The sequence below is a fragment of the Dermacentor silvarum genome, chromosome 8 (genome assembly GCF_013339745.2).
Source record: "Dermacentor silvarum isolate Dsil-2018 chromosome 8, BIME_Dsil_1.4, whole genome shotgun sequence".
Taxonomy (NCBI): Eukaryota; Metazoa; Arthropoda; class Arachnida; order Ixodida; family Ixodidae; genus Dermacentor; species Dermacentor silvarum.
In genome coordinates this window covers 177,137,119-177,151,036 of record NC_051161.1, presented here as the reverse complement: position 1 = coordinate 177,151,036, position 13,918 = coordinate 177,137,119, and the positions used below count along the sequence as shown (strand labels likewise).

Genomic DNA, 13,918 nt, shown 5'->3' with positions numbered 1-13,918 from the left:
TCGTGCCAGGACGTTGTGCAGGTTCTGCAGGTGGTCCCCGTTGTCGGTGCCAGTAACCAGGATGTCGTCCAAGTACACTGCCACGTGCCTCATGCCCCTGCAGAGGTTGTCCATCACCCTCTGAAAAATAGCCGGGGCTGAGGCCAGCGCGTGTACTGGAAGAGCCCCAAAATTGTCGATATTGTGACATACTTCCGGGAGGCATCCGGGAGCACCAGCTGCTGGTAAGCATCTCTGAGGTCGAGCTTTCTGAACTTCTCTCCCCCGGACAACGCTGACAAGCGATCTTCAGTCCGGGGTAGCGAGTACTACTCGATGGTAGCGGTTGATGGTAACCTTGAAACCCCTGCAGATCCTGACACTGCCGTCTTGCTTGAAGACTGGAAATATGGGAGCGGCCCATCCAAACATCTCGGCGGGCACGAGGATGCCCTCTCGCTGTAACCGTTGCAGCTCCTGGGTGACCCCGTCCTTCAGGGCGAACAGCAGTGGGCGAGGCTTGAAAAAACGAGGCCGAGCTACCTCAGGTACATAGATTGTAGCCGTCGTGCCGGCGAATGTGCCCACACCCGTTTGTAACAGGGACTTGAAATCGGTCAGGAGACTTGGGACGTCTTTAACCGCATGTAGGACGGCCTCCTGGCACTCCGGCAACCGAACGCCCAGTGTGTGAATCCAGTTTCGGCACCCGCCGGGGTGGCTCAATCAGCTAAGGCATTGCTCTGCTGAGCACGAGGTCGCGGGATCGAATCCCGGCCCCGGCGGCCGCATTTAGATGGAGGTGAAATGCAAAAACGCCCGTGTGCTTGCATTGTAGTGCACGTTAAAAAACCCCAGGTGGTCAAAATTAATCCGGAGCCCTCCACTACGGCATGCCTCATAATCAGAACTGGTTTTGGCACGTAAAACCCCAAAAGAAGAAGAAGAAACAGTTTCGGCCCAGGAGCGTCGGTGATGACCCCTTGGTTAAATAAAGGGGAAGGGTTGCCTCCTTGTCAACAAGCGAACGCTGACCTGGGCCTGCCCCTGAACCTGGGAGAGCTGTCCGGAGTAGCTGCGCACCATGACGCCCGAAGACTCAACGGACACACTGGGGAAAGTACGCTTGAACAGTTTCCCGGTCATGACCGACACGCTGGCCCCTGGAACTGGGGTGCCCGCAGACTTCGACAGTCGGCATATACGGTGGCACAGATGACGGTACAAGACCTGTGTGCCACATGTCGAAGATTGGTGAGTTCTCGGCCACGACGGGGAGCCTGGGCACGGAAGGACCCGAGCCTGCTGCCGCTCGTGCCTGTCGCAAACGTTTGCGATGGCTACCCTGACCGCGGGCTTGGGTGGAACCTGGGCTTGATCTAGGCTGCTGCTGCTGTCCGCTGTTCATCCTCCCCCCTCGGCAAACCCGTGCAAGGTGCCCAGTTTTTCCACACATGAAGCATTGTGCTTGGGAGAACTGGCACTGTGAGGGGGAGTGGTCACCACCGCAGCGACTGTACGTACCAGCCTTAGTCGCCATCTTATAGACCGATGATTTCGTCAACGGGTAGCCGGTCGTGCGTGCAATCTTGCCGGCGTCCTTGGCTGCAGCGTCCATCGCCTGCGCTGCCTTCGCGACGTCGTCCAGTGAGGGGTCAGGAAGCTCCAGGAGTCGTGTCCGATTTCCCAGACCCTCAAGGGACCGCGAAAACGTCCGGAAAATCGGGCAGCCGGGAAAAACGAGTGCACATGAAAACGCACCTTTTTGGTAGGTATTTTTCGCTGACGGAGAGGGTCACGGCCAGACTACAAGATTCCCATTGCTATTCAGCCAATGCATCGTTTAGGTGGCTCTGAAAAGAGCCGTTTATAAAAAAAAAAAAAATACGATGTGGCCGGCGCTACCTCATAGGTCAGCACTTGGGCGCAAAGAAGTCGCTTATTTTCTTTTGCACGGTCCGCTTGCCCGCGATCATGTCTGCCTCAATTTCAGTCAACGTCATGTTGCCGCTGTACACCGATGACAGTGTCATCAGTGCTCGCGTCAACTCCGAGCTCGTTGGCTGTGTAGGAGCTGGCTCTTCGTTCTCGGTGTCGGAGTCGTCGGAATCCTCCGTAACTTGATGAATGATTTCGTCATCGGTCAACTCCGCACATAGCTCGAGGTCTTTGTCAGCGTCGGCGAAGCCCTCAAAGGTTATCCCGGCTGGAATCGACACGCCGGCAGCGCGCAGATCGTCGAAGGCAACGTCCGCGGATGGCAGTTCGTCACACACGCTGTCCACTTGGGGCGAGACGGCTGTCTCGGCGTCGAGTGTGAAGCCCGCGTGGCGAAAACAGTTCCGCAGAGTCTCTTGCGTAACCGCCTTCCACGATTCCGCTAGCATGCCGACGGCAGACCTGAGGTCAACAGCGTAGCTTTTCCCGCTGTCGGAGCAGAGCACCATGCGGCTGAGCACGCGTGATTTGTAATGATGCTTCAAGTTACGAATCACGCCTTGGTCCATCGGCATCGGTCACCAGCAAATGCGTTTTCTCTGGCAGCAGCTTGTAAAACAGTCCAGTTTCATCGCAGTTGAAAATATCATTAGGTGGAAACTGCTGAAGCAAGGACTGCAGCTTTCGATCCCGATATTCGGCGACAACAGAATCGTCGACGGCGCCGCTTTCTCCGCACATCTTGAACTTCAAGTCATTGCGGCTCTTGGAATTGCGAAGCCATCCATCGCTGCACTTGAAGTCCTTCACGTTCATCTGAATCGCGAAAACCTCCGCCTTCTGCTTCAGGATGTCGCCTGACACCGGGATTTTCTTAGCGATCATGGCACTGAGCCACACGAGGAGCGCTTCCTCGAGCTGCGGGTAAACACCCTGACTCGCATTCTTCTTTCCAGCCCCGGTTGATTTGGCAGCCACTTCCAAAATCTTCGCCTTGTTTTTGATGAAGTCCGAAACAGTTTGCTTCGAAATTCCGAACTCCCTCCCCACCTCTGCCTGCGACCGACCGCTTTGGACTTGTTCAATGATGGTGGCTTTCTTCTCCATCGTGAGCCTACGAGGGGGCTTTGTGCGCTTCGAAGGCGCGGACGAAGACGAAGGAGCAGTCAGTGCCATCGCTGTAAACGGCGAATCCGCTCGACGAAAAGTGCAGCACGAAACAGCTAGGAACTCGGTGGATGCTGAAGGTTGGGAAACGTGATCACTGAAGATAGCATGCAGAAGCAAACGATCAACAGCAGACACGACCGCAGAGCTGGCAGAGCTGACAAAACAACACGTGAACGAACACAGTGAGGTTTGGCTTGGCTAAGCTACGGCTGGCAACGGATTGACACGTGCGGTTTCGAGGTTACGGCAGCCGCGGCGCGGTGCGGCGGTGCTGCTGGCCACACCTGCGATGCGAGTATGGTGGGTTCGAGGATATGAAAACAACCAAAATGGCGGCGTCGGTGGTGACTTTGGGTCGGCGGTTAACAGTAAAAAGTCCGGGAAATCGGATGGTGAAGGCTATAAGCGTCCGGAATTTCGGACTTTTTAATACATTGACTCCATGGGGAACTTGACGGTGCCACAGATGAGTCTGGGAAATCAGGCATGTCCTGAATTTCGGGCGTCCGGGAAATCGGACGTCGTGTCGACTGTACTGGCTACTCACCATTCTTTCTAGTTTATGGGCGTCAACCGACCTCTCTCCTCGACGTCTCTTTTTTTGATGCCCCCGTGAAATCGTCGGCGTCAATGAGTGACCAGTTAATATCTCGCCTTGCCGCGTGTCGCCATCGCGCCCACCTCAACACCGAGGCAAGTCAACAGGATCGGAAGACTCGCTATGATGCATTTCACCGCGTCGTTCAGTTCAGTCCCGGCGATGAAGTGTTATTGTGGACACCCACTCGAGCTCCTGGCCTGTGCGAAAAGTTTCAGTCGCGTTTTATAGGGCCCTACACTGTTGTAGAGCAAACTTCGCCAGTGAACTACCGCGTCACTCCCGTTGTCACGCCTTCCGATGGCCACTACTGTGGCACAGAAATTGTCCACGTTTCGCGCCTAAAGCCATTCCAACGATGTACCGCACCGCTATAACCAGCGGCCAGGTTGGACGCTTCCGCGCGAGGGGGCAATTAGTGTGAGCAAAATATTAATCCTTCATCTTCTTCACCTGTACATAATCATCATCACTGGGCGCGTTGTCTTCGTTCAGCGCGTGGCTCAGCCAAATAAAGGCGACGAGACAACAGCTGTGCTGCTGCCTTACAATATACGGAGCACACCCACAGTCACACCAAGTGTCCCTGTGCTCCCTTTGTCACTTTCCCGCTGTGCTCCTTTAACTGCTTGTTTAGGCATTGTTCCATCTGCCCTATGTACATTCTGGTACACGATAGTGGTATTCGATACACAACACCTTCGGCACATGCAACAAACTTGTGCATTACTTTGCACTCCTTATTTTCTTTTTCTACCAGCGATGTCATTCTGCACAACTTGTTCAACTTGTCCAGGGCTGGCATGACGACTTTCAGGCCTGCATTTTCCCCAATCTTCTTGAGACGATGTGACATCGTGTGCAGATATGGAATGATAGTCACCGTCTTTCGATCTGACTCTTCATTTCTATCGGACTCTTAATTTTTATGCACCTGGGCCAGTATTTTGTAGTGATGCCTTTCCAGTGCTAATGCCTTTTTCGCACTTATCTCGCTTTCTCAGTGGTCAGAGCGACGGTCCGCTCACGTTATCAATGGGATCAGCCGGCCGTGAGCAGTGGATGATAAGGCATTGTTACAAAATACCGGCCCTGATTAGTCACGCGTACTTGCTTCGTCTTGTGCGGAAGAACCTCTGCCACCTGTGTTCAGGATGGCCTGTTAAAGCTAAGCGCTGTATTTGTATTTCCAAGCTTTCCTTTACACGATGCATGCACGACTTCTTAAGTGCATTATGCAGGCACATCTCAGTGATTCCCCTTTTTACCAGCTTTATGTGAGCTGACAGAAGCACACAGAAGCCAGTGTGCTTTTTGTAGATTATGCGCTAAAACATTAATATGTAAAAAACCGACATAGAAAGTAGGCTGTAAAAAAATAAGGAGTTTATTTATACCCCTAAACAGCGCGTAAAGCATTAGGTGCTCTGAAATAGTCAGAAAACTGCACTTGTTTTCGCAGCAGTTTCGGGTGTACAACTGCGGTGTGCATCACGTCTAGCTGCTGCGCGAACACTGGCGACAATCCTTTAGCGTGCACGAAATCAATGAGCAACTCGATCGATGGCAGTGCACTTTGCGGGAACATTGGGGTCGTGATAAAAGACGGCCATTGTTAAACTTGTCGTTGCTTCCGTTGCTGGGGTCATTACCTCCGCCGCGCAATGCCACCGTCTGTCGCTGCAGTCAGGAACTTCTGCATCAAAGCACCACCTGTAGCGACGTGCTACGGTAATGTCAGCGACTTCCATCGTGTTGCTTTAACTATCAGGTGGGGTTTTGCTGTGACACACAAAGCCTGCCTTTCTGTAAGAATTGTTTATGATGGAAAAGGGTCCCCAACCCTTTTTAGAGCACAGCTCTTAGGCCCCCGTTGGCATGTTTCTATTTGCGCCTAAGCCCAGTGCTCGACCGCTGCCGATCGGCAGCGCATGCGCCGGTAGGCGCTGCTCGCGCTTACTATGTTTCTAGGTACTTTGTTTCGCCAAGGGCCGAGGCACTAAGCCACACGCTCCCTAGATTGTATGCGTTTGTCCCTAATGTCGGCTTCCGAGACTTGAGGTTTGTTTACGCGACGCTGGCTTCCCGCCACCGCCGTTGGAACAGAAAACACGCTGGGCTGGTGGTGACTAGGCACAACTGTTGCTGCTAAGGGATCGATGCTATTCCTAAATAAATGCATCACTGCTTCAATGATCCAAATATAATCTCACTATCAGGGAGGGAGCAGTCTACCTGACTGGAGCAGTATTTTTTTTATTTGGGGTGCTGCTACGCTGCACTCCGCAACACCCCAACGACCGCCGCTTCGCATCGGCCCCCTGCACCACACCGGGGCACAACCCACCGCGCCGCCACATAGAGAGGAAAAAAAAGAAAAGAAAATGGTGATACCAAGAAAAAAAATAAAGTTTCTTGCCAAGGTGGGATTCGAACCCGCGTACCACCGGTCTCAAAGCGAGCGTCGTAACCACTAGGCCATACAGCCACGCTTCCAGAGCATGCATTGATGCGAACCATATGATTGCGTTCAAGCGTCGTCGTCTTCGTCGAAAAAAAAAAAGAAAATGGTGATACGTCAGCGAGGCGAGGCCCAGCCCCTGCACGTATTTGTTGTGAAAACAGTCGCACTCAGGCACAGAGTGTGTTCCTAGTCCCTAGGGGCGTAAAACCAAATACCTAGACTGATCTAGGGAGTGTGTGGCTCAGCGCCTCGGCCCTCGGCGAAAAAAGCACCTAGAAACATGGTACGCGGCAGCGGTCGAGCACTGGGCTTGGGTGCAAATAGAAACGCGCCCCCCATTCCTGTGCTGAGTGTCTGCGTGCCTCGGCGTCGTACCTCATAACCGAGCGAACGAACGTTGGTATCGTACTCCTCGAAGGCATTTTTCGCAGCTTGCGTTTCGTGAATGGCGCTTGGTCCAGTACCAATAACCGTCGCACGTCGTTGACGTGTGGGCCCCAGACTCTCGACAGCCATTCTTGCATCTTCTCCGATGTCATCCACCCGTTCTTTGTGGCGGTGAGACGAACATTTACTGCGAGTGGGAAAGAAAGTCAGCATTGTGGTAGAACGAACTCGGCGAAATTGTGACTCCTCGCCCCCATCAATAAAATAAAATTATTCTCACCTGGTATGCGAAGGCTCGCAAAGGCCCTGGCTGGAATTTTCCCGCTTTGCTCCTTGGGGAATATAATGAAGGCTGGGAGCTTCTGACCGGTGACGCAAGCAGCTAGGCAAACCGTGAAGCCTCGCCGGGCACATCCTGTGTTAGCGATCCGTATGGTGCTTTCGCCGATCACGTTGTTGGTCCTGTTGGCCGGGTTGTCTATTCGGACCATCGTCTGATCCATATTGGCCATGTTGTACAAAGTGTAGCCGTAGCGCCGTGGCAGGGAGCTTGCGGAAGACCGAAAGGCACTTGCTGCCTCCGAAAATTCCTCCGGCGTCTTCTGGCTCTCGTTTGTAGCGTGGCGCATTGCAACGCCGAACCGCTGCTTCCACCGATTTATATAAATGGCTGGAAGCTACGAAGTTTCCTAACTGCATGCTGCTGGCGATCTTGACGGCCTCTTCAGAAAGAAACCAGTTGCTAACAGCACGTCCTGCACGTCTTTCACGCTCGAAGAACTCAAAGAGCGCATCGTCCACGTATTCACTAAACACTGGTGCGCCGTTACTCAGCTTCCGTCGAAGTTTTGCCTTCCCGTAGTTTTGCTGCAGCAAATTGTCGAAATTCTTTTCCCATTCCCGTATCCGCTTCCAGTCGAGCTTGAAATGTCGAGACATCTGGTGCACGTTTTGTCTGTTTTCACGATGCCATTGAATGACCTCGACTTTCTTGGCCACCGTGTAGGAATGCATGGGCATAGCTGACCAGGTGCAGCAAACACAAAACAACAAATGGCGCGTAGCATGCGCGTAGCAATCGGGCTGCAGGATTGAATTGGATTGGATTGGATGCTTGGATGATGACAGTGGTCCTGCCCTCTTGTGTCTTGCCCTTCATATCAGGTCGCCGTAGTTGGCTCTGTTCAAACCAGCAAGACGAAAATATATATATATATATATATATATATACATATATATATATTGGGGGCGGGGGGGCGCTTGCTCGGAATTTTACGGTACATCCGTGAAGTCAATGAGGCTCTCAGTGGCACTATTACGTGCATTAATAACGGATGTAGAGTACGAACATACATTTCAATTATAAATTATTTAGGGTCATTTTGCAGTTAAGTTGCTAGATTTTGGTGTTGTATGCATAGACGTGTAGTGTTCTGTTCGATTAAATTTATTTCGCCTGAAAATGCCACTCGTGCAATTGAATATTATGTTGTAATATTCTGAAAGTGGGGGGCAGTGTCACGAAGCGGCATAGTTTCGAGTGATCGACACGACGATTAACGGGTGCCAAAAACGTCGGGGTCTCACGGCGCCGCATATAGTTTCGAGATAGCGACACGCCGATAAACGCACGTCAAAACGTCGTGGTCTCACGGTGCGGCATAGTTTCGAGACAGCGACACGCCGATTAACGGGCGCCGTATGGCTGGCGGCCGCTGCTGCTTCTGTGCTGATCAACGGCATATAGTTTGGAAGGTCATGCACAAGTTGCGCCAGTTGATGAGCGACGCTTCTGCGCGAGTTCGTGACAAGTCGTGTTTTGTTTGATAGTAGTGCTTTTTTTTTTTTTTTTCGAGGCACATTTGGTAAGTTGCATTCATTATTATTCATTTCTCTAAGAATACTCTAGAACAACTTTGAGTTTTAAGAACGTTCTGTTAGGCAGAGGGCAGTGTTGGTCTCATCTGATCGGGGTAGAGGCAAATAAATTTTCGAGTTAATTAGATGTTTGCTTTCAGGAAAATGTGACAGCTGAACGCTCGAGAAAGGATAGCGTCAGTGGTTTTTTTTCGCAGAGATATGTTGATAGTTTGCGTGAGCTTCCGGTAAACTAAGACTTTCTTTTCGGATTTCACGAGTTCTGAAAATAACGCAGTATCAGGTTACAAGACGGCTATTCTGCAGACTCCTTCAGCTGATTTTATAAATCGCCGGGAGGTTGTTCCCGCACGCACGTAGAGAGTACCGCGCCCTAGAAACGGGCTGTGCGGATCACTTTTAATAATGGTATACTTTTCGTAATGGATTTCTTTTCTCTTCGACGTATTATGTAAGGGTATGTCTAAGGCTGTGCCTGTTTCGCACGTGTATTTAGATGACGGCAGCATTTGAGTTTCATTGAGTGCGTGGAAGTACTTATAAATAAGCGCAAATCTTCTTGTAGTCCTCATCGCGTAATTTGCGCAAGTTTTTTATTTTTGCTTCTTTAATGCGTGAGTTGCACGCAAGAGTTTTGACCGCAAAGTGAGAGCGAGTCTGATAGTACATCCGTGAAGTCAACGAGGCTCTCAGTGGCACTATTACGTGCATTAATAACAGATGTAGAGTACGAACATACGTTTAAATTATAAATTATTTAGGGTCATTTTGCAGTTAAGTTGCTAGATTTTGGTGGTGTATGCATAGACGTGTGTTCTTAATGCGTGAGTCGCACGCAAGAGTTTTGACCGCAAAGTGAGAGCGAGTCTGATAGTACATCCGTGAAGTCAATGAGGCTCTCAGTGGCTGTAGTCACTGTGTGCGTTAATAATGGATGTAGAGTACGAACAGACAGTTCATGGCGTTTGTGCTGGCATATGATATTTCAATCACCATTTATTTAGGGTAATGCTTTGTTCGACTTTTTTTTTAGTAATTTTAAGGTCGTAAGTCCGAATCCTCCTCCAGTCCACCACATTTTCAGGCATGGAGTGGCGCGTGACACCGGCAAAAAAAAATAAAAATTATCGCCGAGAGCTAATGGGGCTGTACTAGTCAAGGTGCAACCAAATTGGGAAGGCCCACTAAGCTTTAACAAAGTCACTTCTCACCAGAACAGGAATTGGCCTCCCTGGTGCAGTATTCGGCTGCTACCTCCCTAATGACTCCTACAATTTACCCATGGCCCTCAGTCCACAGTGGCTGCGGAGCACCTGACCAAGGCGGCGGTTTGACATGCGATGCGGCAGAGGGTGCTAAGAATCTCTTGGTCCGGACAGGCCACCAATGGAAACTGAACCTGGCAACGTTCAACATGTGCACCCTATCGAGTGAGGCTAGCTTAGCGGGGCTATTTGAAGAATTATTAGATATTGCCTGGAATATTATTGACCTTAGTGAGGTTAGAACTGGTGAGGCTTATACAGTGCTGACTAACGGCCCCGTCTCTGCTAGAGAGCTTCCAGATAAGAGAGAATTCAGGGTAGGATTTCTAGTCCATAAGGACATAGCGGGCAACATTGATGAATTATACAGCATTAATGAGAGGGTAGCAGTCGTTGTAATAAAGCTGAATAGGAGGTATAGAGTGAAGGTTGTACAAGCTTACGCCCCGACCTCCAGTCACGGCATCGATTCTAGGAACACTAGAGGAGAGATGTTAGTAGAATTTGCGGAAAGGAATAGGCTCCGAATAATGAATACCTTCTTCAGGAAAGCAGCAACAGGAAGTAGACCTGGAAAAGCCCTAATGGAGAAACAAGGAATGAAATAGATTTCATACTCTCTGCCAATCCTAGCATAGTGCAGGATATAGAAGTGTTAGGTAGGATTAAGTGCAGTGACCATAGGTTAGTGAGGTCTAGAATATCTCTCAATTTGAAGAGAGAAAGAGTAAAATTAGTCAAGGATGAAACAGGCCAACCTAGATGCAGTAAGGGTAAAAGCAGACCAATTCAGGCTGGTGCTCGTAAACAAATATGCAGCTTTAGAACGGGAAGATGAAGACAACATAGAGGTAATGAATGAAACCGTAACTAGGTTGATCTCAGAAGCAGCTATTGAAGTGGGAGGTAAGGCACCAAGGCGACCAGTAGGTAAGCTCTCCCAAATAACAAAGGACCTAATAAAGAAACGGCAAGACATGAAAGTGCAAACTCGAGAGATCAGATAGAATTTGCTGAACTGTCAAAACTGATCAACAGGAAGAAAGTAAGGAATATCCGAAATTATAACGTGTAAAAGATTGAAGCAGCAGCAAAATATGGATGCAGCATAAAATCAGTGAGAAGAAAACTAGGCATAGGACAAGGCAAAATGTATGCACTGAAAGATAAGCAGCGTAATGTCATCAGCAATTTCGATGACATAGTAAAAGCAGCGGAAGAATTTTATACTGTGCTGTACAGTACCCAGAGCAGCCAAGCTACTTTCATTCAAAGTAGCGATGAACAGGATACAGAGGCCCCTTCTATAACTAGTGATAAAGTTAGAAGGGCCTTGAAAGACATGACCAGGGGAAAAGCTGCTGGGGAAGATGGAATAACAGTCGATTTAATCAAGGATGGAGGAGATATCATACTTGAAAAGCTTGCGGCCCTTTATACACAATGCCTCAAGACTTCAAGTGTACTAGATAGCTGGAAGAACACCAACATTATATTCATCCTTAAGAAAGGAGATGTTAAAGAATTGAAGAATTATGGACCCATTATCTTGCTTTCAGTATTGTATAAAATATTCACCAAGATAATTTGCAATAGAATCGGGGCAACACTTGACTTTATTTATTTATTATTTATTTAGCACATACTGCAGACCTTGCGGTCCAAGCAGAGGGGCAACAGAATACATACAAAAAAGAGAACAAATTATGAACAAGCAAGTATGAAATTATACAATGTTTAGTCACACTGTGTCTGTAAACTGTCGTTCCAGTCTGATATTGTTCTGGGAAAAAAGGAAAATTTGAACGTGTCAGTTCGAGCATAATAGAGTGTTAGTGAGTCCGGATGATGCTGTCTTGTGTGTCGTGTTATTGCAGGCGTTATGTAAGTCGATGATTTCATTTGAAGCCTGTTGTTAAGAAGGAGGGAAAGGAATTCAAACCTTAGCTGCCTTCGGCGTGATTCAAGAGTGGGTATGGAATTTTCTATCATAATTTTAGAGGGAGAGTCCAGTCTTGCGAATTTATGAAATATAAATCTAACTGCCTTTCTTTGTATTTTTTCAAGACGTGCAATATTTGACTTTGTGTAAGGATCCCATGATATACATGCATACTCTAACTTTGGTCTAATAAATGAAAAATAACAGAGTAATTTTACATTAGGAGGGGAGTTTTTCAGCTTGTGTCTTAGGAAACAGAGTTTGTGGAAAGCAGAAGAACAAATATCATTAATGTGCACGTTCCACGACAATGCGGAAGTCAAAGTAACACCTAAGTATTTGTAGTTGTTAGTCTCACGCAAAGCTGAGGAACCTAGCGTATAAGAAAATGTTAGTGTTTTTTTTTTTGCGAGTAATACGAAGAAATGCAGATTTATCAGCGTTAATAAACATACCCCATTCATTACACCACTTCAATATGTTATCTAAATTCCATTCGAGGACAATCTGATCATTCTGACAAGTTATGTCACTGTACAAAATACAATCATCGGCAAACAGTCTAATTTGCACACCGGAAGTTATGGTTTTAATGATATCATTTATATACACTAGAAACATTAAGGGCCCCAAGACACTACCTTGGGGCACCCCTGACGTGACTGGAAGAGTGGCCGAGCTATGTTCACCAATTTTAACGTACTGGGTGCGTTTTGTCAAGTAAGCAATAATCCAATTTATGAAAATGTCAGGTATGCCAATAATTCTAAGTTTGAAGATTAATTTGTCATGCGGAACCTTATCGAAGGCTTTTGTGAAATCTAAAAATATTGCATCCGTTTGACCATTATTGTCGAGTGATCAGCCAACCAAGAGAACAGGCTGGCTTCAGGAGGGGATATTCTATGATGGATCATATCTATGTCATCAGCCGGGTAATAGACGAATCTGCGGAGTACAATCAAGCTCTCTATATGGCTTTCATAGATTATGAAAAAGCATTTGATTCAGTAGAGATACCAGCAGTCATAGAGGCATTACGCAACCAAGGAGTACAGAATACATACGTGAATATATTAGCAAATATCTACAAGGATTGCACAGCAACCTTGGTTCTCCACAAGAAAAGTAGAAAGTTACCTATGAAGAAAGGGGTCAGGTAAGGAGACACAATCTCTCCAAGGCTATTCACTGCATGCTTAGAAGAAGTATTCAAGCTCTTAGACTGGGAAGGCTTAAGAATGAGAATCAACGGCGAATATCTTGGCAACCTTTGGTTTGCAGATGACATTGTCCCATTCAGCAACAATGGGGACGAATTACAACAAATGATTGAGGACCAGGACCTTAACCGAGAAAGTGTAAGAGTCGGTTTGAAGATTAATATGCACAAGATAAAGGTAATGTTCAATAGCCTGGCAAGGGAACAAGAATTCAAGATCGCCAGTCAACCTCTAGAGTCTGTAAAGAAATTTACAGAAGGATAAAATTGGGTTGGAGTGCATACGGCAGGCATTGCCAAATCCTGAATGGGAGCTTACCACTGTCATTGAAAAGAAAAGTGCACAATCATTGCATTCTACCGGTGCCAACATATGGGACAGAAACTTAAAGGTTAACAAAGAAGCTCAAGAACAAGTTAAGGACCGTACAAAGAGCGGTGTGGATCAGAGAACAAACGAAGACAGCCGATATTCTAGTTGATATTAAGTGGAAAAAGTGGAGCTGGGCAGGCCATGTAATGCATAGGATGGATAACCGGTGGACCATTAGAGTTACGGAATGGATACCAAGAGAAGAGAAGCGCAGTCGAGGATGGCAGAAAACTAGGTGGAGGGATGAAGTTAAGAAATTCGCAAGCTCAAGTTGGAATCAGCTAGCGCAAGACAGGGGTAATTGGAGATCGCAGGGAGAGACCTTCATCCTGCAGTGGACATAAATATAGGCTGATGATGATGATGAACACATACTGAGTGCCTGAATGCAACTACTGGTGTGTGTAAGTGCCTTTTTGTGAACCTTGCAGCCAGCTCAACAACAAACCATCACTCCGAAAGGCCGCAGAGGCCCGTAGGGGTTACCGTGGCTACAGCGCCAAGCTCCCCTGCTGCCAAGCCTGGTCCACCGCCCTCGTCCCCTCCTTGCGAGTGGAGCATTGAGGACGTGATCCGGTACATATCCAGCCTGGATGCAGCTCTGGCCACACACTCGGACCTCTTTCGGAGACACGTGAGTCCCTCATATCCAGGCACAGCGTAGAATTGTGTCCAGTTTATCATGTAGTTGTACAAAAGTGC

At 48.3% G+C, this 13,918-nt stretch overlaps 2 protein-coding genes across 7 annotated transcripts in view; one reads left to right on the top strand and one right to left on the bottom strand.

Annotated features, from left to right (window-relative positions):
• The window catches only part of LOC119461871 (sex comb on midleg-like protein 2), a 204,085-nt gene that overhangs the window by 186,030 nt on the left and 4,137 nt on the right, over window positions 1-13,918 (top strand). For all 6 annotated transcript variants that reach the window (XM_037723242.2, XM_049672767.1, XM_049672769.1 and 3 more), the window contains one exon: window positions 13,648-13,850. In XM_037723242.2, coding sequence (XP_037579170.1) covers window positions 13,648-13,850 — 203 coding nt within the window. The remainder of the gene's footprint in view (window positions 1-13,647; window positions 13,851-13,918) is intronic.
• LOC125947636 (tigger transposable element-derived protein 4-like) lies at window positions 1,763-3,565 on the bottom strand. The gene is made up of 2 exons (XM_049672784.1): window positions 3,255-3,565; window positions 1,763-2,406 (listed from the first exon to the last, which is right to left on the bottom strand). Exon 2 carries the CDS (start codon window positions 2,364-2,366, stop codon window positions 1,893-1,895), a length of 474 nt encoding a protein of 157 aa, XP_049528741.1. The 5' UTR covers window positions 2,367-2,406; window positions 3,255-3,565; the 3' UTR covers window positions 1,763-1,892.

Excerpts from the sequence above, each read along its gene's own strand:
- LOC125947636 (XM_049672784.1), bottom strand. The coding sequence starts at position 2,366 with ATGCTAGCGGAATCGTGGAAGGCGGTTACGCAAGAGACTCTGCGGAAC.